At 41.1% G+C, this 26445-nt stretch overlaps 1 protein-coding gene and 1 long non-coding RNA gene across 2 annotated transcripts in view; both read left to right on the top strand.

Annotated features, from left to right (window-relative positions):
- Positions 1-25838, top strand: part of LOC113065170 (uncharacterized) — a 38171-nt gene extending 12333 nt beyond the window's left edge. Inside the window, exon 3 of the long non-coding RNA XR_003278944.1 lies at positions 24930-25838. This is a non-coding gene — a long non-coding RNA (uncharacterized LOC113065170). The remainder of the gene's footprint in view (positions 1-24929) is intronic.
- Positions 658-9289, top strand: LOC113065167 (5-hydroxytryptamine receptor 3A-like). Its single transcript, XM_026236399.1, has 10 exons — positions 658-747; positions 1074-1137; positions 1321-1493; positions 1602-1646; positions 2903-3009; positions 3138-3307; positions 3390-3550; positions 6808-7018; positions 8100-8282; positions 8418-9289. Exons 1-10 carry the CDS (start codon positions 742-744, stop codon positions 8729-8731), a joined length of 1434 nt encoding a protein of 477 aa, XP_026092184.1. The 5' UTR covers positions 658-741; the 3' UTR covers positions 8732-9289.
- Positions 25839-26445: the final 607 nt, after the last annotated feature.

Below are 26445 nucleotides of genomic sequence, written 5' to 3'. Positions count from 1 at the left end.
CTTTTATAAAGAATATCTCTTTGGATTTGAGACTTTAGTCTTTGAAACCTGTAACACTCCAAAGAGAAATTAAAATGTGAAATCGCATCATATGACCCATTTAACATGGGGAGACTATGTGATTAACTCCCTTTTGCAGCCAGCCTCTAGCGGCCAGTTGACGAATAACAGTTTAATTCACTTTAGTGTTCTCAAGAGAGAGTGGGAGGTTGTTGCTTGGATAACATACAACCTGCATGAAAGCATATCATCTGAAACCAAGTATCAAAATGTTGCTAACTTGCCAAGACCTTTATCATGCTATGAAACATCTGTGAGACCTTTTCTTACCTGCTTAAATTCAGCTTCAGGCCCCAGTCTGATCCAGTCTTCACTACTGCAACTTCAAGCTATCCACCCTCAAAAAAAAATGGCTGATGGTCCTTTTGACTGAATAAAAAAGAGTTTTGACCCAAATACGTGAATAATTATATAATGAATTTTAATGAATATTGAGATTGAATTGTTTTAGCTATATTACATTAAGAAAAATGCTTTGATTTATGGGAGATGTGAAAAGGCATTGCCCCCTGTTGTGGTTATTCTAATTTGTGTAAAAAAATAGTTCACATAAAAAGCTAGTATTTACGTTATCTTCACTCTCCGTTCTGCTATATAAACCCCCACCCATAAAAAAGTCTGCTAATCATTTACTTGCAGTCCAGTTTGTTGAGGACTGATGGTTCTATCCGTCTTCCAAGAATGGAGGTAAGACTGTATTTTGTGTTGTAATATTTCATTTTATGTGTACAGGGCAAAAAAACAACAACAACTTTTAAATACATTGTTCTAGTTTTAAAAGATAGATTAATAGCTATAATAATAGTTACTTAACAGTTATAACCATTACATTTACTGTTCCATTTATTATTGTTATTTTCCCTTTATCAATTATATTATAAAATTAATTTGTTTATGTTCAGTTTAATTTCTTTGTAATGTTGAAGAATCTTGGTAATACAAGTTTTGCTTTATTTAGTCAGTCACATTATATTTTGTGATTATATGTCATATATTGCAATTGTATTCAACAGGTTAGAACATGGTATGCCACTCTTACTTGGTTCCAGTTGATCACCAACTGCTTCATTATACAATGTAAGAATAATTTCCATTCAAATCTTTTTTTTCAATTTTTCTATTTCAAAAGACTGAGTTTTACAGCTAGAAAAATTGAGGTGATTTGGTAGCAGAAAAAAACATGCATTAATTAACAAACTGCATTGTCCACTATTTTTGTAGAAAATTCCAGATGCTTTATTCAGGTTTTTGCTCTTTCAGATCTCTTGCTAGGATCCGTACAGTCACTAAACTGTTCAGAACCAACAACTAAATCGCTCCTTAATGCCATGAAAAAGGAAGTCATCCTTTACAGCGATGCAAGGCCAGTTATAAGTCTGAGCACTCCCACCAACGTCACCGTGGACTTGACTCTCTATGGAATCTTAGGAGTGGTAAGCAACTTTGACTTGAGATTTACAAAACCATGTACTATTTTCATAGTATTAATCCCACTAAGTATTACAGAAATCATTACATATTACATATATTTTCCCTTTCAGAATGAAAAAGCACAGGTGTTGGAAACATATGTGTGGGTGAGGATGGTAAGAGTCAACAATCACACTGTTTGGACTAAGGATGTCCGATATTGACCAAAAATAATAATACTGATAATTAAACAATATTTTGCTGAGTGTGTTTTTGTGTTGGTACCTTGGTTGGTTTAGGCCTGGCACGGATAAATAAATACGTATGACACTTAAGCCGCCAGTAGGTCTTAATGAGTGATTTTTTGAATCATTCATTCAAATGAATCATTCAAAACAGCTGATTCATTTAGAAACAAAGCAAGTGATTTATGAATTGATCACTGAATCACTGACTCAAATTATTCATTCAAAAACAGATTCATTCAGGAATGAAACGCTGCTGCAGTGTTGCTCTGATATGCACAAATGTTTGAGTCTGAATATATTACCATTGGCAAAACAGAAAAATCTGACAATATTTTGTCTAAAATGCAACATACTCAATATTAACTTCATGTTTTTGAACTGTTGTATAAAATTAATATCATATTAGCAATTGTGTGCACGTGCTAATATTTAAGAAAATGGCACTGATGTTTTAGCCTGGTAATACCAAAATCTGGAATCTGGAAGGGCATAATTGACAAGCGTTTACTTTTCCCATCATGGTGGGCTTGTCTGAAGTTTAAAATCATTGGTGTATCCGTAAGTGTCTTTGGCCTCCCTAGTTTCTCGCTGACGATTGGTAACGTTTTATAAAATAAACTTTTCCCAAAACCTGTCAAGAGTTTGGCCACAATATCACCTCCATTCAAAATGTGAAACCAACACTCTTCTTGATAAGGTTTCAGTTGGCAAATACGGGGAATATTCTCCACAACAGAGCAAATAGCATCCCGTGTCTCCATATCCGTGGTTGTTTTCGATTTCCCTAACCTAAACTACAGCACAATCTTAAATTTGGCGCTTACGCTTAGCGTCTACGTCTCTGTTCTTTGATTGGACAGCTGGTTTGGAGCTGGAGGAAATTTTGGAGATGGTTTGCTATCTCAGACGGAATACAGAAGCGAACACGTGGATTTTTTTGCTGCCATAACAGTGAATGCTTGGACTCTCAAATTTTTTTTTTTTTTTTTTTTTTTGCAAATTGAGTGAAATACTCGAAAATGTCATCTTGCACTTTGTTAAAAAACACATTTATGATATAATCAAAGATAATAAATATTGCACAGCCCTGGTGTAGATCTGGTATTAATCCATACACATTTTACGCTGCTAAATACTTTCAGGCATTAGTAGCAATAGGACTAGTTTAATTGTTATTTTTTTAGACATGGCAGATTGAAGGTTTGAGCTGGGATCCTGCGGAGTGTGGAGCAGAAAAGATTTCACTACCAAGAGAGAAGATATGGGTTCCAGACATTATCATTAATGAATTGTAAGTTTCAAATATTGAATTTAACACCTTTGAATATTGACTAGCGGGAAAAATAGTGTTGATCATAATTATGCACTTGCAGTGGACCTCCATTACCTTTAAACCTGCTATCTGCAATTAATTTGCAGCATGGATGAAAACCGAGCACCAGAAACATATTACGTCTATGTGAACTCCACTGGTCATGTGCTTGATGGGCGGCCGTTTCATGTAATCAGCTCCTGCAAACTGGACATCTACACCTTTCCATTTGATTTTCAGAACTGTTCATATACTTTCAACTCTTACAAACACACTCGTGAGTAAACAGAAGTTAGACATGGATGTTGCTGATTGTCTGCTTGTAATTCTATTGTACCTGTTGGTCTCTTTTTCTACAGGTGATGATGTTCAGTTGTTCTTCTTGCTGCCCATTGAGGAGATATTCAAAAATTCTCTTAAAGCAATAACAACTAAAGGAGAGTGGGAGCTGATAGACATGCGGGCAAAAAAAACTGAAGAGGACTTTCATGGAGAGAAATGGGATAACCTCATTGTTTATGTTGGTGGCATTATAGCTCTAGGGGGAATTCACTAAGATTAGCAACATGATTTGGTGCAGCTAATCGCACTACTGTGATCCAGACTACTGTGAATTGCACACGCAGCATCTATAGCCACGTTTCCACCGCAGGAACTTTACCCAGGAACTAGGGACTTTGGGCTGGTACTCTGTGTATTTCCACCACAGGAACCAGGAACGAAATAAGGTTCCGGGTAAAAAAATGTCCCTCAGAAAGTCCCTGCTGGCGATGTGGTACTTTTTCAAAGTTCTGGAACTTTCAGGGGCAAGACTTGGGTGCTAAACATGTTAAGTTCACGCAGCATTGTGATTTCAACCACCATTTATTCGGATAATTTTCAAAATATTACTGTTATCGTGTCATTAAATGTAATTTTAAAAGTATTTCAGGTGAGAATGTAGTGGTTTAAAAAAACTAGAGCTGTAGTACCCGAATCCGGTCGTGGACTCGAGTCCGGACTCGAGACATTTTTCTATCGACTCGGACATTATTATTATTATTATTATTATCCTTCAAACCAAAACTAGATTTGCATGATGTCGTGACTGAAAATTCTAGGTGCGCCACTTCCTCCTTTTATCCAAAGCACTCTGTAGCCTGCGCTTGCACTCCAGTGGAGTCTGCTGTTGCTGGGGAACCATGCTCTCCATGAAGACGCAGAAGTTTCTGCAAAGGATAAATAGATTTCCCTTGCAGTATTGCAGTAGCTCTGCTGATAAATTCATTTAAAAAATGACTATCCTTGTACAGCTATGATCAGCTGTGTTTTTTTTTTCCATCTGGCTTAGCTTTAAATTTTTTTCCGGGAAAGGATGTGCATGACCAGCGTTGCACATGCTGCTTTCTGAAAAATTTTTTATTTCATTTTCTAGCTGTTGGATTGTGTTTTATTCACGTCTACACCTAGATAGCCTTAAACTTACCATTTACAATAACGAAATACTAATTTAATTGCAAGACTACTGATTTCTACTAAATTTTATTATTTAAAAAATAATACTCGTGGTTCATGGTATTGTAAATTAAAACTTTAATATTTTTGTATCAATAAACACTTATTAATGTATAGCCTTATGCAACAATTACATATGTAAATTTTATACATATAAAAATTTTCATGTGACAGCCGGTATTTGTATATGTAACAATCAAAAACATTTTTGGGATGCAAACATGTAAGACAAGTAGAAAATGTATCTGTATCTAAGCTGATTATTAACCTACTCTTGAGAGTGAACTGGTTTGGTTTTTGAGAGACTGAGACGCGCAACATGGCTGTTTGATTGGGGAGCATGCTGTGCTTATTCCATTCATGCCTATCATATCATAGCAGTTTAAATAATTGCCTTTTAAATATTTACAAATTATATAACGTGTATGATCTATTATTATAGGTGAAATTGCTCTTGCAAAGCTCTGATTTCTGAGAGATGCACGGAGAGACAACAGCAGTGCTGTTTGATTTGCGCTCTTTTCACTCATAAAGTTCATTCATTCACACTCGTGACTTTAGAGGTCTGTGTATAATATTGCACTAATCCTCTGGCTCAATTGTTATCTAGCAAACACTGGACTTGCAAACTCTTTGTACGCATTATGGTTAACGCATGCTCGAGTATTCGATTGTTTCGTCAGCGCTCGACCCTTTCTATGCAAGCCCTAGTACAGTATGACAAAAATGTAGCTGTATTTATGTGCGCACGGCCAGTAGAGCCAAACGTATCCCTTCTAGCCTTAACTGCGCGCATTTGTCATATCCCGAGCTTTGCGTGTGTGTGCTGTGCCAAGGCATCAGTCATTTTAATTTTTGACCACAGACATAATGTCAGCAAACAGCAGCATTAGATAGTAAATCAAATTTTAATAAAGTACATAAAAATTATTTGACCCTACAGCTCCAAACTCTGTTCTAGAGGCGCAGTATCTTTTAGCGTTTAGCCCCAACCCTAATTAAACACACTTGAACCAGCTAATCAAGCTCTTACTAGACAGAGCTTAAAAAGCCAGTTGGAGCCAGTTGGAGCTAAACTTTTCAGGGCATTGGCCCTCCAGGATCTAGTTTGGAGACCCCATTCCTGCAGAGTTATTACTTTGCACATGCTTTTTGATCATTACAACTAATAATGTAAAATTATTTTCTTAGAATAGGAGATACGCTGTCTCTCACATCACTTGCATTATCAGTAGTTAAGTATGTCGGCTTGAAGAGGATCCTTTTTTCTCTCATTTGTACTCAGTCTTGACTTGGACTCGAAACTTTTGGACTCAGACTCAAACCTCTTTGGACTCGGATTTGACTAGTCCTGAACTTGACTTGGACTCGACAAAGCTGGACTTGACTACAGCTCTATTTAAAACTTAAATTTGTGTTTTATTTATAAAGACAGCGCCTATTTAAAAATGTTTCACCGATTTCGGAGACGTGAGCTCCACGCCTTGAATGAATTCCAAGTCTGAACTACCGAGGAATCAAGTTCCAAAATGTGCGTCCTTTGAAGAGAAATGAGAAACGAGCGCAGACCTACGTCGCCAGGCTATTTGCATAATCTTCACAGTACTTTAGACTGTGGTGGAAACACAGAAAGCAACAGGTCTGGGGGGAAAATAGTTCCTGGGGAAAAAAGTTCCTGGTACAATTGTTCTGGGTAATTTCGGTGTGAACGCGGCATATGTTAGTATTGGACTATATTGGTGGACTAATGTAGGGAATAGTAAATGAGGGTATAGTGGGCAATTCAAACGCTGAACATGATTAGCTAATTGATGTGTATTTAATTAAGGTTGGCACTAAAGCCTTGCTCAAAGGGACCTCAGTCTTGGGTTTTGAATGTGGAAGAGAGTGCTCTTCATTCACTCCACACATACATTTCCTACTGGTACTGAGAACTAAACCCACAACCTTCAGGTTACAAGTCCATCTCTTTAACCATTGTGCATCTGAATTTGTTATTTGCACACATGCCAGGAATTACATTAATTGTTGGGTCCACTAGGTGGAAACACTCACAGTTGGTCTTTACTTTTAAAGAATTAGCTGAAGAAAAGGATGTAAAATGAAAAAAAACCAACAGCAGAGGACAAAAGTGACACCAATAAACATTGATATACAGTACAAGTAGGAAATACCACACAAAAGCTGTCCAACTTAGTGAATTCGCCCATTTGTATTATTGTTTCTACTGTGAAATTAGATGTATGCTTGATAAAACTAATGTTCTCACTCATTGTGGACTAGATTGTCTTGAGACGTCGAGCTACGATGTATGTTGTGAACCTCCTGATTCCCAGCAGCTTCCTGCTTTCTTTGGATCTCTTCAGCTTCCTGCTGCCTCCTCAAGAGGTGGACCGTGTTTCCTTCAAAATGACCCTGATTTTGGGTTACACAGTCTTCCTGCTGTTAATGAACGAGATGCTGCCAGTCACAGGAAATAACTTACCGCTCATAAGTATGTCCTCAATCCTTATCATTCTTATTGCAACTGCTAAAAAATGGTCCCTGATGGTCACCAGCATAAGTTGATGGTCTCCAGAATGGGATGCTGGTGCAACCTGAACCTACACAGAAATACTTTCTTGAGAAAACCAAAGTTTGGCTGGTTAGAATGGCCCAGTAAGGGCTGGTAAGTCAGGGATGTCAAATTCTTCTCCTGGAGAGCCAGTATCCTGCAGAGTTAAAGAGTCAAATAAATTTTCCCAAAGATGGTTTGCATCTTTTTAGGTAGTTCTTATTATGCTGATGTATGTTCAAGTGTTTGTTTTTCTAATAAGTTACCTTTAAATTAGTTATTTTGTTGCTATAAAAATTGGGTGTGGTGTCATAAATATGAGCCTGCGATTGTGTCAATGGGATTTGGGCAAGACTTCGATACCGCAGCTCCAATTTATTACCACTACTGCACAGACTCGGGCTCCAAAGTAATTACTACTGGAGATGCATCATCCTTCCTTTTTACAGTCTATGGGTTAGAGGTATACTCTGCTGGACAATGGCCCTCCAGGAACAGGGTTGGACACCTCTGTCATAACATAACCAACTGGGAGCATGTTTCTTCAATGACATCCATCCTTGAGATGAATTGGAATGGTAACAGCTAGCTTTGTAGAGATATAACAGAAATACTTAAGCTGACCAGTTGTATCATGAAGATCATCCTGGTTAAACAGCTTGAGTCCAGGGTACCTAATCCTGTTTCTGGAGATCTACCTTCCAACTGAAGCATCTTATTCAGATTTTCAGAAGCACTTGATGATGAAAGACATGAGAGTTCGATTAGGATTGGAACTGAAATCTGCAGATAGTTCGAACTCCAGGAACAGGATTGGGCACCCCTGGCTTGAGTTTTTCTGCTCAAACTTCTGGCATAAACTAACCTGGGCTACATTTCCCAAAAGCATTGTAGGCCATCAATAGTATCAATGGTCTCTACAGTGCTTTTGGGAAACGAAGTCCATGACTCTAATCTGATCTTTTCAGCAGTATAGGTGATCGTTCTTCACCTCCAATCTTGTCTTTCTCTCTCGACGTAGATGTTTTTTTCTCTCTCTGCTTGGCCTTGATGGTAGTAAGTCTCCTTGAGACTATCTTCATCACCAATGTCAAGTGTGGTTGCCGTGACTTTCCTCCGTTACCTAAGTGGCTCAGGATTCTGGTTCTGGAATATCTTGCTCCACTTATTCGTATGAAGAAATCTTGTGATAAACACATTGTAGGTAAGATTCTTTTTGGCAGAAAGATATCTTCCAGGATGGTTCTGAAATAGAGTTATTGGTAATTTCCTGATATTGGAATTCATATCATTGGTGTAAACTATGTTTATCAACGGTGGTCTTGTTTCTTTCCAACAGCAAACAGATCTGAGAGCACTTTCAACAAAAACAGCATGACTGACAATGCCATGATTGACATTCCAAAGGAAGAACTAGTTAGTGGAAGTCAAGTGAGAGTCTGGGAACAATGTCTTGATGAAATGAAGAAGATGAGTAAAGATTTATTGGCCATCCGCCACCAAGTTGAAGAGCAATTCAATAATGACAACAGAAAAGATGAATGGATCATGTTTGTTAATGTCATTGACCGCGTGCTCTTTATAATGTATATTCTCTTTATCATTGTGAGTTTAGGCACAATTATGATCTGTGGCTCCACTTTTAAAATCTAGACAAAAGGCCATAATATATAATATATAAATCTGATGATGTCAATGGGGCCATGATTTATTTATGATGTAATGCAAGGGATCTTCACCAAAATACTCTACCTTTTGTAGTTCACCAAAAATGACAATTCTATCATCATTTTCTCATCCACAAGTTGTTTCAAACACAACAGAAAATATTCTGAAGAATGTTGATGATCAAATATGTGGACAGTAACCACTGACTTTATGGTAAAAAAAGGGAAAAATAATAATACTTGCAACTGTTTCTTTTGGAATAACTAAAGTGAGAGTATATCATGACAGGATTTCCCTTTCCTATCCCATAGACATTTAGTCTCTAGAAAGTTGTATAAATAAGTATTAGTATTAGTATTTGTATTTGTATTGGTATTTAGCATGTATTTGTGTTTAGACTGAATCTGACATTCTGTTTTATCTGTTTTACCCAAAAGATGTTTTGTTGGCTTTGGTATCATGAATGGCAATGACTTTTGTCACTGTTATTATCAAATATTCTAATATTAGATAAAATTAAATATTATTTAAATATCACACAAACTTTGCTTTTGCTTCTGATTTTGGTGTTTGTTTGTTTATTTGTTTTAAAGGATTTATCCATTTAAGTTATTGTGGTAAAAAGTTAAATATATATTTTGAAATAAACGGTTTAATACATTTCTAAATTAATAATTATAGTTGATGATAGTTATTAATTTAATATGTGACTGTAAAAAAGCCACAAGAAAATACTTTTCAAAATGCAGTATGTTGAGTACCATACAATCAAGGACAGTTTGTGGAAATCTAGAACTATAAAACAAATGGAAATATTTTCAAGTGGATTTAATATGCTAACATAGATTTTATAATGTCTTGAAGAGCCATAATAGCTCAAGTGTGAATCTGATGTTCTTTCCTCTAATTAAATGTGTAGCACTGAACATGTTTTTTCATGTACAGGAAAAACAAGTTACAGTAGATCACTAATGAGTTCAACCAAACGGATACAAAGCTATTAAAATAGGATAGGTCAGTGGTTACCAGAGGTGTTAAACAACATGTAACCACACATGATAGTGCCAGGAAAGTCATCAGATTTCATTTGTGAAAGTAAACGGTGAGCGGAAACAAAAGGATATCTCATCCACATGAGCATTATGGGACATATTTGGCGTTTTCTTTTGGAATTTTTCATTCTACTTACAGGTAATGAATTCAAAGTTATATGTAGATGGCAGAATTAATGTTTCGGGTCAGCGCTGGTCAGTTATAATTTTGTCTTTGTTAAAAACAACTATGCAAAATCTCCAGTGATTCAGAATTACCATTTATACCAAATCAATTGTCTTTTTGTCCGTGGGTGTTTTTTTTTAATTTTTTATATGCATTCCAAACAATGATATAACATTCACATATTTATCTACGTCAATGTTGTTGGGTCAAATCTATTATAATGTGATGTATTTTTACTTTCTTAGGCTTTTGTCAAGTAATTACAAGAAATTAATTCTTCACTTGTTGCAAATTTCTAAAATGTTAAACTGATCTTATCCCATGTTCCAGGATCGGCTTTAGAGTTATGTCTATTGTTTCTGTATTAAATATGGGATACACTCAAATATGCTTTTTATGTCCATTTATAAGATTTGACAATGTGCACTAGAAAGAAAATACTTTTAATTCACTGTTAAAGTTAAATATGCTAGAAATATCCATTAAGGATGATCAAACAATATATTTAAAAATGTTGGAATAGTTTTTCTTTTTATATTGATCACAGCCTAAATATTTTTATGATGTTATCAAAGACACCATAGACGTGTAACTTTTTTTTGTGAAATATCTATAAATTTTGAAGTGTGCGTTTTAAGTTTCCAAATGCTTGTTGGGATGTCTATATACAAAAACTGTGTAACGCAGCATTTGTTTACTGACTACAGATAAATAATGCTAATACATGCTAATAAATGGGCAGCAAAGAAGCCGCTAAGCAAGTTTCCCTGGTTTATGGTCATGTTAAGTGTCGTGTCTGGCAAATATGCTCCAATGTGAAGAAGGACAAAGTGGACCCACCTACGACTCTCTGCAGGACGTCATTGACAAGAAGTCCTTCAGACCTTCTGTCAATCTCAGTAGCCCCACCATAACCAACATCTCCTTCACTCTCTATGCCATTTTGGGAGTGGTGAGTCAGTGCAGGACCAACGGTATGTCTCTGGTTGTGTAAACTGTACTTGTGTCTAAACATCTGATGCTTATTCTGTTTTGCAGAATGAAAAAACACAATATCACCACATTTCTCTGGCTCAGGCTGGTAGGTTTGGTGCATGAACACTAAGAGATGTTTGAATGATCACCTGAATATTTTGAAATCCTGTTCTTCAATCTTGTTTCGTTACAGTACTGGTTCCATGAGTTCCTGATTTGGGATCCAGAAGCCTGTGACGACATTACGAAGATCTCTCTTCCTGTCAAAGACCTCTGGACTCCTGACATTTGTGTTTATGAGTTCTGAGTGACCTCTACTGGGGAGGTTTGGGACTTTTGTATTGCTCTTAGGAGAATTAATGTGGTTTACATACATAAGTGACAACTTAAGATGTTTTCCCCAAAAATGAATAAACATTGAGTTTACTGCTCATCTGGGTACAATATGTACAATATTATCCTCCTTGTGTCAGGACTCGGGTGTGATCGGTCCTTTTTTTCCTTTATTTTTCTCTCTTTATTTATTTTTTTCATTTCAGCTCATTTTTCTAAAGTTTCATTAATTTTGGTTCCCATTTTTTCACTCTTATTTATTTTAATCTATTTTCTCGGGTTTCCATCCCCTTCGCCCTAGCACTAGCTGATCCTGTTTTTCCTGTCTTCGCATGGACCCTGCGAAGGTGAGAGCCGTCTCCGAATGGCAGGTGCCTGATTCCCGTAAGGCGTTACAGCAGTTCCTGGGTTTCGCCAATTTTTATCTGCGAATCATCAGGAACTTCGGGCATGTGGTGGCCCCTTTGACCATGTAAACCTCCACCAAAGTCAGTTTCAGTTGGTCAGCGGACACTCAGGCAGCGTTCAGTGAATTAAAATGTAGATTCAACTCAGCTACCATCCTGTTGACTTCGGATCCTTTCCGGCAGTTCGTGGTGGAGTTGAATGCGTCAGAGGTTGGTGTCGGTGCTGTACTCTCCCAGGTATCTCGTCTAGAAAATAAAATACATCCATGTGCCTTTTTCTCACACCATTTGTCTCCCGCAGAATGAAACTACGACATTGGGGATCACGAGTTGTTGGCTGTTTGACTGGCCTTGGGGGAATGGCGTCACTGGCTGGAGGAAGCGGCCATTCCATTTCTGGTGTGGACTGACCACAAGAACCTGGAATACATCCGGTTGGCACGACGGCTAAACACCAGACAGGCTCGGTGCGTGCTCTTCTTTGGGCGCTTTGACTTCACCCTTTTTTACTGACCCAGGTCCAAGAACAATAAACCCGACTAGCTGTCTCGTCTTTTAGTTTCTCCAGGCGACCTGCCTCCCGACACTATAGTTCCTCAGAGTTGTGTGCTGTGGGTGCTTACCTGGGGAATCAAGGAGCTCGTCAGATGAGCGTAGGGAGTCAGTGTGTCCACGGCGTGTCCCACGGGTCTGCTCATCGTGCCCGATTTAGTTTTTGGTCTACCTCCATCCAGTGGTAATACGGTGATTCAAACCATAGTGGATTGCTTTTCCAAAGCGGTCCACTTCATTCCCATTCCCAAACTCCCCTTGGCTAAAGAAATGGCCTGGGTGGTCATTGATCACATCTTCTGGATCCACGACCTTACGGAGGACATGGTTTGTGACAGTGGGCCCGAGTTCCTTTCACAGACCGAGCGCACCAACCAGGATCTCGGTCGGATGCTTCGCTGCCTGGAATCCCATAACCCCTCTTCCTGGAGTCATCAACTGACGTGGGCAGAATATGCTCACAACTCGTTACTGGTGTCGGCAACAGGTATGTCCCCATTCATGTGTAGTCTAGGTTATCAACCCCCACTGTTTTCTTCCCAGGGCACCTAGGCCGCTGTCCCTGGATGAGGGCCTAGGGAGGCGCTTATCCGAGCTAGTGGACACTCTAAGACCACCGCGTACCATCACCGTAGGTTGACGCTTCATTAAGTCTGCGGACAGCACGTATGGCTGTCCACCAAAGATTTGCCACTGAGGGTCCTATCGCGAAAATTGCCACCTAAGTTTGTTGGGCCATACCTAATTTTCCAAGGTCATCAACGATGGTCCGTCTTCGGTTGCCTAATTCTCTTCACTGTGTGCACCCTGTTTTTTATGTGTTTTAAAGTAAAGCCTGTCTTGCATTCTCCCCATTCCCCTACTGTGTCTTCCCTTGTCACGCTCCCCCTCCCGTTATAGTTGACGTTCTCCTGCTTATAAGGTTAGGAGAATCTTAGACTCCAGACATCATGGGCGGGAACACCAGTACCTAGTGGACTGGGAGGGGTATGGTACGGAAGAAAGATGTTGGGTCCCAGCTCGGGATGTCCTGGACCACTCGCTCATCGACGAGTTTCACCAACGTGGTCCTTCTACCTCAGGTGCACCGTGAGGCACTCCTGGGGGAGGGGGTACTGTCAGGACTCTGTTATGATCGGTCCTTTTTTGTCTTTATTTTCTCTCTTTATTTTTTCATTTCAGCTCTTTTTTTCTATCGTTTCATTCATTTTGTTTCCTGTTTTTTCTCTCTCATTTATTTTAATCTATTTTCTCTGGTTTCCATCCCCTTCGCCATAGCGCCAGTTGATCCCATTTAGCAAATTATGCTGCGGCTTTCTGATGCGCCTGTTCCCTTTATCTCGTTACTCAACCTATTTATTCTGCTTGATTTCTGTACTCTTTGTCAGTGTGTTCTGTGATTATTTAGCATTTTCAGCTTCAGATCCGTTCTGTCTCTCCTCTCAGTTCTGAGCGCTAGTTTGGTTGTCTGCCCAGTTGGTGTAATGCGTGTTTTGCCCTCAGAGTATCTCGGACTGTTCATCTGGTTCTCGACCTGGCCTGTTTTCGACCCCGTTGCTGCCCGCAATTCTCAGCCCTGTCTGCACCTCACTTGACCACCCGTTTGCTCAACCATTCTCCTGTCTCCTGTCTCGGATTCGTTGCCCTCTTAAATCCTGGTGCTCACGGAGGCTGATCGCTTTCCTGTACGCTGTGCAGTCGAATGCTAAGGACTGTGCCATTTTTTGGGGACATTAGGCCATCGCCATCCTTCTGTTAATAAAACTGACTTTTTCAGCCTCATCTGCTCTTGGGTTCTTATCTGTTCTGACACCTGGAGTACTGTCTCTTAGCCTCTCTGATGCTGCGGGATAGCTTGGCATGTACCATGTCATTTTTATGAATGAGTAATAACAGATTAGCTTGTATAAATAAATAAAAAAATTTGATCACAGTTAACAAATCACAAAACATGATTTTTGTATTCAGCATGTCAAACTTCATGAAGAAATGTTATAAATGAATATGAAATATATGAAATATGAATATAAAAATGTATAATACAGTGCCAGCGACATTTATATTATGAAACATGTAAACTATGATTACCATGAAAGGCCTCATTTGTTAGTGGGCCTTGAATACGTATTAACATATCCACTTTATTTATTTATTTATGTATTTGTGAATTTGGTCCACAGTGACTCTTGTTGTGTGATTTTGTGTTAACTTTTTCATGTCCATCTCCTACATGGTGTCATTGTAAACGCTGGGAATCAGTTGAGGGTCTTCAACACTTCAAGATGGTTTTATTATTGCTGATTTATAATATTTATTGTTCCATTAAAATGTGTAAATAAATTCTTATTTCGTGCCAGTTATTCATTTTATCATTCAAAAGAAAAACACAGAAACCACCATATTTGCATTGTGGGATTTACCCCACATATTTTTTACCTTGCATGTTGTTTGCTTCTCGGAGAATGAAACATATAGTTTGAGCCTTTATTTGAATCCCCAAAGACATCATGAAACTGTATGATTATTAATATTATTTATTTATTTATCTTATTTCCAGCTTCTTTTAACAGTCTAAAGAAAAGCGACGGCTGTAGCTTTGCTCTAAAGACCACACGTAGATACCTACCCATCTCCACCCCGTAGATCCAATTTCCGCACCTAAACCTACCCATCTCCACCTCCTGGATCCCATTTCGACCACTAAACCTACCAATCTCCACACTATGGATCCCATTTCCACCCCCTTATATTCCATTTCCAACCCTAAATCTACCCATCTCCACCCCCTGGATCCCACTTCCACTCCTAAACCTAGCCATCTCCACCCCCTGGATCCCACTTCCACTCCTAAACCTACCCATCTCCACCCCCTGGATCCCACTTCTGCCCCTAAACCTACCCATCTCCACCCCCTGGATCCCATTTCCACGCCTAAACCCACACATATCCACCCCCTCGATACTATTTCCTCCCACTTGTAAATGTATTTGTTTGTAGTTTTGGAATATTGAAGGTTTGAGCTGGGTTCCTGATAAATGTGGAACAATCAGAATCTCACTGCCAAGAAAAAAGCTAATTAATATTATATTTATGTCTTGTGTGTCTCATGAAACACCACCTGAATTGTTAACACATTTGACATTCACTCAAATTTTATCACAAATATGTTTGGTAATAAAAGACATGCTCTGTAACTTTTAAACACTACCTGTGTTTCATCACTATTTTGGTATTTTGGCTGTACTGGTACAATAAAACTGCATTTTTACAGTAAAATAAAACCTTCTAAAAGTCTATGAGTGCTGTGCTCACTGATCAGCCATTAAAACATTACACTATTAAAACCAACGAAATGTTAAGTGAATAATAATGATTATACAACAGGACCTGTCCTGAGGTAAGACATTTCGGGCAGCAAGTGAATGGTCAGTCCTTGAATTACATGTTCTGAAAGCAGGAAAAAATTAGAAAAAGCTCAGTGACATTGAGAAATAGTGATGATTAGATGACTGGGTCAAAGCATCTCCAAAATGCACAACTGGTTAACCAGTATCAGGGTCATGGATGCCCAAGGCTCACTGATGAACATGGGGAGTGAAGGCTAGCCCATCAGGTCCGATCACACAGAAGAGCTACTGTAGCTTATTAAACTTAATGGTAGCCATGATAAAAAGGTGTCAGAACACAGTCAATTGCAGTTTGCTGTATATGGGGCTGAATAGCCACTGGACTATAGAAAATAGAAAACAGAAATAGAAGATCAAGGTTGCTTGGTCTGATAAATCACATTTTCTTTTAGATCAAGTGGATTTCCGTTGCATGAGTGTTGTTTATCTTGGAAAGAGATGACAGCAGATGCGCTATGGAAAGAAAACAGATCAGCAGATGTAGTTTTGTGCTCTGACCAATGTTCTGCTGGGAAATGGGTTGAGGTAGAGGTCGCCCGATATTGGATTTTGCTGATACCGATGACTAGGTTGGACCACACTGGCCAATACCAATTAATTAACCGATAGCAATTACAATGGATACTGAAAAAAATAATAATAGTGCTTTATTTACAAAAACAAAAACAGACCGAACCATACTAACAGTAGTAGTAGTAGTAATAATAAAAGTAATGATGATGATAATAATAATAATAACAGTAATAGTAAATGTTGAAATTACCACACTCTAATAGGGCCCTATGAAATCAGTTAAATTTTTTCCTAAATACCATTTTATTTATTTCAAAATTCCATTACATTTTTCTGGATTCTGTTTTTCCATTTAAATTATTCTCCATCACTTTTTAAAAGTTAAACTAAAGTGTATTAATCAATTATTAATAAAGCAAGTCTAATTAATTAAAATCATGAAACTTATACATTTTCACATCAATTTAATAAAAGTTTAACAAAAATTATATGATTAGGGCCCTATGAAATGGTTTATTTTTTTCTCACCTGGTTTTCTGCATTTTGATTTGATCTACTCAGTTTCCAATACAATTCCCACCATTAAATCTTCTAAAAAGAGAAAAGTGTGACATTATCTGAAAAAGCAGAGAAAGTATTCAAAAATAAAACAAAATTATACAACGATAATGAGATCAACTTATGTGTAAAACACTGTTCTGAAGTGCTTCTAATGTTTGTATACTGCGAGTGTATGGTAACTGGTGTTTCATTAATCTGGAAACTGTGTAAAAATCAAATGGAAATTTGATGAAGAGGGAGACCTACAAGAGGATGACTTCTGTATTTTGTGTCACACCATGCAATATTAATGTTATATCTATACCACAGTTTTAGACAATGCCACGTTTCTTAACCTCAGTATGCAAAAGTATGCTCAACCTCAAAGATCCCAGTTGCCACCACATTTATTTTGATACACATTTCATATTTTGCATGTTGGGCTTGTGCCTCCAATGTCTGAGATTTCCAGAAGGTTTAGAAGTAAAATTTTGAGTTTTGCAAAGTGTTCACTGTTGCATGTCAGCACTAGGTGGATGACTAATTTGCTTAAACAAATCAGTTATTTGTATTTAGGATACATACCCACGATTCTAACACATTACCTGTCAAACTGAGAAATTATTCAGAAATGAAAATCTCTGGGGCCCAATAACTCACAACATTGAACTTAATGGATATAGAACTTCTGTCAACATTCAAGGTAAGATTCAGCAATTGACAAAAAGGCTGGGTTAGGTTATGGTTTTGCTGCAATGGTTTTGCTATAGATTTTTTCTAAATTTATGATTAAGCAGAGAATTGTTGTGTTTAAACCTTTTGATGCATGAATTTTGAATTGTAGAATTTAGGCTGCCAGAAATAAAAAACACTTACAAAGATTACAGTATTACTGTATATAATAATGGCAAAATGTTAAAACATAATTTGAAGACAGTTGCAAAGTATTATAGATACTATCAGAGAGTTACATCATTTGCAATTTACTGCTGTCTTCTGTACAAAAATAAACATATTTTGAAATTATAATTAATCATTTTCTTTATTAAATTTCATTCTGGAAATAAATGTTTTGCTTTTTATCATTCCATTAAGATTATTATTCTTATAATTTGTAACATTTGTTTTACTCACAAAGGGCATTGTATGTACTGTATGTCTTTAAAAAAATGATTAACTAAAGTTTGGGCTTCTAAACAAAGCAGTTATTGTAAATTATATGATCACAGATAATAGTTTTGATGTACAATGCTTGACTGAAACCAAATGATTAGATTGATCTAAATGAGTCTACTCCACCAAACTACTGTTATAAGCATGAGCCCTGTCAGACTGGTCGTGGGGGAGGTCTTGCAACAATATATAGTGATATTCTCAATGTTATCCAGAGAACAGGATACAGGTTTAACTCATTCGAAAAACTTCTGCTATCTATTGTATCTCTTGCTCTGGCTACTGTGTATAGACCACCGGGTCCGTATACAGAATGCCTAAAAGAATTAGCAGATTTCCTCTCAGACCTTCTGGTTACAGTTAATAAAGCGCTAATCGTCTGAGATTTTAATATTCACGTTGATAATACAAATGATGCATTAGGACTTGCGTTTACTGACATAATAAACTCTTTTGGAGTTAAGCAAAATGTCAATGGGCCCACTTATTTAAATCATACACTAGATTTAATTATATTGCATGCAATCGATCTTACTGAAATAGATATCGTACCTCCAAGTGATGATGTTACAGACCATTTCCTTGTATCGTGCATGCTGCGTATCACTGATATTAACTATATGTCTCAGCTTTACCGTCTGGGCAGAACTATTGTTCCAGCCACCAAAGACAGATTCACAAATAACCTGCCTGATTTATCTCAACTGCTATGTGTACCATACACATGAACTGGACAAAATGACTGGCAATATGGGCACTATTTTCTCTAATACATTAGAAGCTGTTGCCCCAAATAATTTGAAAAAGGTTAGAGAAAATCGTACTGTGCCATGGTATAATAGTAATACCCTCTCTCTCAAGAAAGAGCTCGTAGTCTTGAGCGCAAATGGAAACATTTTTTTTTACAATTGCATGGAAAAACAGTATGTCCAGCTATAGACAGGCTCTAAAAACTGCCAGGGCCGAGCATGTCCACAAACTCATAGAAAATAACCAAAACAATCCAAGGTTTTTATTTAGCACAGTGGCTAGATTAACAAATAACCAAATGTCACCTTATCTAAATAGTCCCTCACAGTTTAATAGCAATGCCAATTTCTTCACTGATAAAATAGATAACATCAGAAATACAATGACAAATTTAGATTCTACCATATCTAATACTTCAGTTTCATCCATCCATCAAAGACAAACTGCAGTGCTTTACAACTATAGGACAGGAAGAGCTAAATAAACGTATCACTGTATCTAAACCAACAACATGTTTATTAGATCCTATACCATCTAAATTACTGAAAGAGTTGTAATCTGTAGCAGAATATTATTAACTTATCTTTAGGTCTGTATGAAGATTTCATTCAGGTTTCAGGCCCCACCATAGCACATGCGTCAGATCAAGGCTGCATCTCATTGATAGTTTTACTTGATCTTAGTGCTGCGTTCGACACCATAGATCTTGACATACTCATAGATCGATTACAAAACTATACAGGGTAGGCTCTAAGATGGTTAGTTCCTTCCTGTCCGATCGCTACCATTTTGTTTATTTAAATGGGGGTCATCTCAGTTTTTACCAGTATAACATTGAGTGCCACAAGGATCTGTCCTAGGTCCTCCACAATTTACAATAAAATTATTAGAAAATATGATATTAGTTTCCACTGTTATGCTGATGATACTCAACTATATATTTCAACAAGACCAGATGAAACTTTTAAATTATCTAAGCTAACAGAGTGTGTAAAAGATGTAAAAGATTGGATGACCAATCATTTTCTCCTATTAAACTTGGATAAAACGTCTTGGTTACGTATGTAACCCTCGTTCCCTGAAGGAGGGAATGGAGACGTTACGAATGGGATCTCGCCCAAGAGCCCAATCACCTTCGAGTGGTACAAAACAAACCAATGGTACACAAAGTACCTTGGTCTGCGGAATTTGCATCGCGAGCTCCGCCCCGCAGAGCGGGTATTTAAGGAGCAACGCGAGCACCCTGTCGTGAGGCCAGCACGAGTGAGGGCCTATAGCTCGCACAGAATACACTGGGTAGCATATTCCAGCTGGACATATGCTAGCAGGCTGCCTGCCCGAGGGAGGACTTACAGAAGGCAGGTATCTACCAAGGTGGTGATACATAAGAACTCTGAGGTACCCAGCCCGCAGGGTGGAAGTTTCCTGATCCCTAAAAGAAGTGGTGGGAACTTTGGGCACGTACCCAGGCCCAAAGATAAAAACTTTAGCTCTACTGAGAGCAAGGGTTTGAAGGGAGCTCTCTGCAGTGCTGATAGAACCACTGCGAGGTCCCAAGAGGGGACTCCTTGAGGGCGAGGCGGATTGAGCCTCCTTGCTCTTCTCAGGAACCTGATGATCAGATCGTGCCTTCCAAGAGACTTACCTTCAACAGGGTCATGGTGAGCCGAAATGGCAGCCACATAGACCTTGAGGGTGGAAGGAGACAGCCTTCGTTCCAACCCCTCCTGAAGAAAGGAAAGCACTGACCCATTCGGGCATTTCTTGGGGTCCTCACGCCGTGAAGAACACCAAGTGACGAAGAGGTTCCACTTCAAAGCATAGGCATGTCTGGTGGACATGGCTCTAGCTGAAGTGATGGTAGCTACCACCTGTGGTGGCAAGGTACCTAAACCTTCCGTGACCCGTCCAGAACCCACATATGTAGGTTCCACATATTGGGACGTGGGTGCCAGAGGGTGCCCCGTCTCTGAGAAAGAAGGTCCTTCCTCAGAGGAATTGGCCAGGGAGGGGCTGTCGCGAGGAGTACAAGTTCGGGGAACCAGGTCCGGCCGGGCCAAAAAGGCGCAACCATGAGGACCTGCTCCTCGTCCTCCCTGATCTTGCACAACGTCTGTGCAAGAAGGCTCACTGGGGGAAATGCATACTTGCGCAGGCCCAGTGGCCAGCTGTGTGCCAGGGCGTCCGTGCCGAGGGTGCCCTCGGTCAGGGAGTAAAACAACTGGCAGTGGGAATTTTCTGGAGAAGCAAACAGGTCTACCTGAGCATCTCCGAAATGTTCCCAAATCAGCTGAACCAACTGGGGGTGGAGTCTCCATTCCCCGGGGCGAGACTGCTGTCATGAGAGCTCGTCGGCTGCATGATTGAGCCTGCCTGGAATGTGAATGGCACGAAGCGACCTCAGATGCTTGTGACTCCACAGGAGGAGCTGGCGAGCGAGTTGCGTCATGCGGCGGGAGCGTAGACCACCCTGACGGTTGATGTACGCCACGGTCGCAGTGTTGTCCGTACGGACCAGAACGTGCTTGTCCTTCAGCAGGGCCCTGAAGCGGTGCAGAGCAAGACGTACTGCTAGCAACTCGAGGCAATCGACATGCCACTGAAGTCGCGGTCCTGTCCAGGAGCCTGACGCAGCATGCCCGTTGCACATGGCACCCCAGCCCGTGGAAGAGGCATCTGTTGATACAACAACATGTCTGGCCACCGGTTCTAGGGGCACGCCGGCCCGTAGAAACGAGGGGTCCAACCACGGGGTGAAGTATCGGTGGCAGGCCGGATTGATGGTCACTCGGAGCGTGCCCTGTTGCCATGCCCATCTCGGGACTCGGTCGTGAAGCCAGTGCTGAAGCGGTCTCATATGGAGGAGCCCGAGCGGAATGACTGCCGCCACGGACGCCATATGCCCCAGGAGCCTCTGAAACAGTTTCAGTGGAACCGCTCTCTTGCCCTCCACTTGTCTCAGGCAATACAACAGTGACTGCGCGCGCTCGTTCGTAAGCTGCGCGAACATGGCGACCGAGTCTATTTCCATACCGAGAAAAGAGATCCTCTGCACAGGGGAGAGTCTGCTCTTTTCCCAGTTGACCTGAAGACCCAGTCGGGCGAGGTGTCTGAGCACCAGATCCCTGTCCTCGCACAACCGCTCTCAAGAGTGAGCTAGGATCAGCCAGTCGTTGAGGTAGTTGAGGATACGGACACTTTTTTCCCTGAGAGGAGCCAGGGCTCCCTCCGCGATCTTCGTAAAGACGCGGGGAGACAGGGCCAACCCCTATGCCTGCCCCTCGAAAGCAAACCGAAGAAACGGTCTGTGTCGAGGAAGAATGGAGACATGAAAGTACGCGTCCTTCAGGTCGATCACTGCAAACCAATCCATCGGACGAATGCATTCGAAAATGCGCTTGGGCGTTAGCATCTTGAATGGGAGTCTGTGCAGAGCTCGGTTCAAGGCACGCAGGTCCAGGATTGGCCGTAACCCACCTGTCTTCTTAGGTACTATGAAGGGCTGTAAAAGCCGCACTTCATGTCGGCTGGAGGGACCGGCTCTATCACGCCCTTTGCCAGCAGGGTCGCGACCTCTGCGCGCATGACAGGGGCATCTTTGCCCACCATTGTCGCATGGACACTCCGAAACCTGGGGGGACGCCGGGCGAACTGAATCGCGTAGCCGAGCCTGAGTGTCCGGATGAGCCAGCGGGAAGGCCTGGGGAGCTCTAGCCAGGCTCCCAGGAACCAAACCAGCGGGGTCATGGGGACTACAGGCGTACCCACAGTGGAGCAGCATGGTGGAGCAGACAGCCCCGGCATGGGAGGCATAGCGTCCCTTGGCGGGGGCAGAGTGCGGCACTCGTCTGACTCCAAGTGACAAAGAGGGCATGAGAAGGCGAAGCGTTCTTGAGCCGTCTTTGCATGGAAACTGGCAAGGGGAGAGGAGAACGAGAGCGGCAAGAAAGCTGAGCCCGATCAGACTCCCTCATGTCTGCCAGGTTCCAGCCATAGGTGGCGCTCCTGGACCACCAAAGTGGACATCACCTGACCCAAGGAGCGCGCAGTGACCTTCGTCGCCCGGAGAGTGAGGTCGGTAACAGTGCGCGCCTCCTGCAAAACCCCTGGGTCAGCACCTGCCGGAGCAGCTTGGCCTGATAGACCTGAAGTGAGGCCATGGCATGCAGGGCAGAAGCGGCCTGGCCCGCAGCTCTGTAAGCCTTGGACACAATCGTGGATGAGAACTTACAGGCCTTGGAGGGCAGCTTGGGACCACCACATCAAGTGGAGGCGCTCTGTGGACACAGTTGCATCGCAACAGAACGCTCCACCGGGGGAATCCCAGCATACCCCTTTGCCGCCCCACCATCGAGGGCAGTGAAGGCGGAGGAAGAACCAGAAGGGTTTCGGGGCAGTTAAAGGTGCCTTCCATGAACTAGTTACTTCCTGGTGCACTTCCGGGAAGAAAGGAACCAGAGGGGGGTGCTGGCGATCCGCATGAGTAGCCCCCAGGAACCAATCATCCAGCCTCGAGCGCTCGGGACAGGGCAGAGGATTCCACTCAAGCCCGATGCTCTCCGCTGCCCGGGAAAGCACGGCCGTCAGCTCGGGATCGGACTCGGACAACGCTGGCACTCCCGAGGGAGGCAACGCAGCCGAACCCTCATCTCCCGAGGACTCAAGCCCGCCTTGTGATGTGGCGATCGACATACGGTCCTCTTCGCGAGCCCCGTATGAGATGTCAGGAGCCTGAGAGGGTCCAGCAAACTCCGATCCGGGAACTCGACCGGCTGCAGTGTATGTGAGGGGGGTGTGGCCCGAGGAGGTTCGCTCGTCGGGGAAGCCCACACGGTAACCCTCAGATCACCCTGGCCACCAGCCGAAGTAGCCCTCTTACGAGAAGAAAAGCTAGAACGGGGTGTGGCAGATGGGACTCTATACCTTTTAAGGTAATCGAGTCTCGATCTCAACGCCGAGATGGTCATGTCCCCGCAATGGAAGCTCAGACACCTGACACAACGATCGTGACCATCACAGGGAGCGACATATCGACCGCACCCAGAAACACATGGGCGAAATGACATCTTTAAAAAGACGCAAATCGGCCCGTATCTCTTTTGTGAGAGAAATTTGTCTCTTTTAGAGGTGTTGAAGCGCTCAGGGGAACGCGGGAGCTGTCGCAGGAAACCCAGACAAACCGCTGAATCGCGCCGTCACACCAACATCAGCTCTTGCTTGTAAACACTCCGGTGATTGCAGCAAGCGATGTGCTCAGCTCCGAAGCGAAAGCTTGAATGCGAGTTGCTCATGTTGCTCCTTATATACCCGCTCTGCGGGGCGGAGCTCGCGATGCAAATTCCGCAGACCAAGGTACTTTGTGTACCATTGGCTCGTTTTGTACCACTCGAAGATGATTGGGCTCTCGGGCGAGATCCCATTCGTAACGTCGAACGTGACCGACTGAAAGGGAACAGAGATAGTACTAATTGGACCAAAAAACAGTACACAGAATCTCCTGGGTTACAATTTGTAACTAGACAGTTGTACTGTTACTTCCTCTACAGTCAAAAATCAGGGTGTGTTATTAGACAACAACTTGTTTTTCTAAAATCATATTTCCCATGTTACAAAACCTGCATTCTTCCATCGTAGAAACATAGTCAAGCTACGAAACATGTTATCTGTTTCTGATGCAGAAAAGCTAGTTCATGCATTCATGACCTCTAGACTGGACTATTGTAATACACTTCTAGGTGGTTGTCCTGCATCTTTAATAAAAATGATACAGGTAGTCCAAAATGCAGCAGCTAGATTCCTTACCAGGTCAAGAAAATATGATCATATTACCGCAATTCTACAGTCTCTGGAGAGGCACCTATTGCACCTAGTACGTTTCGTATCAGTTACAAAATATTATTACTTACCTAAAATGCCCTTAATGCTTTAGCTCCTGTGTACCTAACTAGCCTTCTACCACGTTACAATCCATCACGCTCCCTAAGGTCACAAAACACTGGACTTTTGGTAGTTCCTAGGATAGCAAATACATTAAAGGAGGTAGAGCTTTTTCACATTTGTCTCCCAAACATTGGAATAGCCTTCCTGATAATGTTCAGGCTTCAGACACACACTCTCTTTTAAAACCTAGATTAAAAACGCATTTCTTTTGCCAAGCATTCAAATAATACATCTCATAATCTTGTACTGCAGTTATATCTGATCAAATGCACATTATTATTCTTTAGCTTGGGTTAAACAAATCTATTTTGCTTGGTTGGAACAGCAGCTGTGCTCATTATGTCTCTATCTGTTTCTCTGTTTTTGACTAAATAGGATTTACACAAGCTTCAGTCTGGATCCAGAACACCTGAGAAGAGATGAGGCCAACCCCTCAGAGGACCTCAGATGATGCCAAACCTGAAACAACATATAGAACTACCCAATTTTGCTATAAGTTTGATTACATCATATAATAATTGTTGTTAATAATAGTGTTAATAGTGTTCGTCTTCTGTTTGATTACGCCTTTATTTTTTCCCCCAGACATTTCTGCTATATGTACATTAACTGACAGTTACTACTGATAAGCTACTTGTCACAGTGTCATCTGTGCTATGTTTACTGTTGTGTGCGCCATGAGTGGACGTGTCTGAATAGCGTAACGAACTATCAGTTCCAGCTGTGGCTCATTTGTGTCCCTATATCATGTGTGCTTCCCCATCTTGTATTGTCAGATCCTTGGCATTTGTCCTCTCACTCCTGGTCGTCTTTTCCTCACACAACTACTAAATATTGTAGAAAATTAGTTTCCTGAAAAGTTGCTTTGCAACAATTTGTATTTTGAAAAGCACTATATAAATAAACTTGTATTTAATCTAATTAATGGCATTTTGTAGATATAACGCTGAAGGAGATATTCATGTAGGTCAGGTCTGATCAGACTGTTGATGAATCAAATCAAAAGGTCTAAATATGGTCAAGAAACCTACTTGTTGATTTATTAGAGATTTGGTCGTGTTGTGAATTCAGAAACAAATGTTTGTTTGTCATTGCAGCCTAGACAATGAACTTGCAATCTTCTACAACTGTCTTCATCTGCTTCATCGTGCAATGTAAAAATGAGTTCAATAAGTCAGAAATATGAACAACTCATTCAAAAGAGCATGGTGCTCGTAGTCTCTAGGACTGTATTCCATCTTTTTGGTTTAATAAGCATGTATGTAGCTTGTATCTTTCGTCAGTATCTTTGTACTCTCTTCTGAACCCATCTCACATCTGCTTTCATGAAATATGCACACCCTATAAACTGCTCCCAGCCAACCGCCGAGTCTCTCCTACAAGCACTTAAAGAGTGTCTTCAACAAATCTGAAGTGCAGCCAGTTATTAATCCAAGGACACCAATAAATATTAATTTAGAGTTCATTATGTATGCAGTTTTAGATGTGGTGAGTAAATAAAGTCCTCATCGGCGAGATCCCCACTTGGCTTACAGCCTTGAGGATGCTCTCTTTTCCTCACCCCCTGCCAACTCCATTCCCCCAACCACGGCCCAGGAGACAGAGCCGATGCAGCTGGGTGGTCTGCGGATCTCTTCTAAGGAGTTTGACAGGAGGATTTTGAATCGTCTCTGCATGTACTGTGCCAGCTCCAAGCACTTTGTTTCTGCATGTCCGGTAAAAGCCAGTGCTCGCCAGTAGGCGGAGGGTTACTGGCGAGCGCTACCACCAAGAGCATCCCTTCTAGTACCTGTACTACACTTCCGGCGCAACTCCATTGGGCTGGGTCGTCAGTCTTTTGCTCTGTCCTGATCGACTCTGGAGCTGAGGGAAACTTTGTGGATGAGGAGTG

The sequence above is a fragment of the Carassius auratus genome, chromosome 47 (genome assembly GCF_003368295.1).
Source record: "Carassius auratus strain Wakin chromosome 47, ASM336829v1, whole genome shotgun sequence".
NCBI lineage: Eukaryota > Metazoa > Chordata > Actinopteri > Cypriniformes > Cyprinidae > Carassius > Carassius auratus.
Note: the sequence above shows the minus strand (reverse complement) of the source record. Positions and strands in the feature narration are given on the sequence as shown.

Bases quoted from the DNA above. Each gene is read 5' to 3' on its own strand.
- LOC113065167 (XM_026236399.1), top strand. The intron at 7,019-8,099 runs GTATGTCCTCAA...CTCTCGACGTAG, and splicing joins AAATAACTTACCGCTCATAA to ATGTTTTTTTCTCTCTCTGC. The intron at 8,283-8,417 runs GTAAGATTCTTT...TCTTTCCAACAG, and splicing joins TTGTGATAAACACATTGTAG to CAAACAGATCTGAGAGCACT.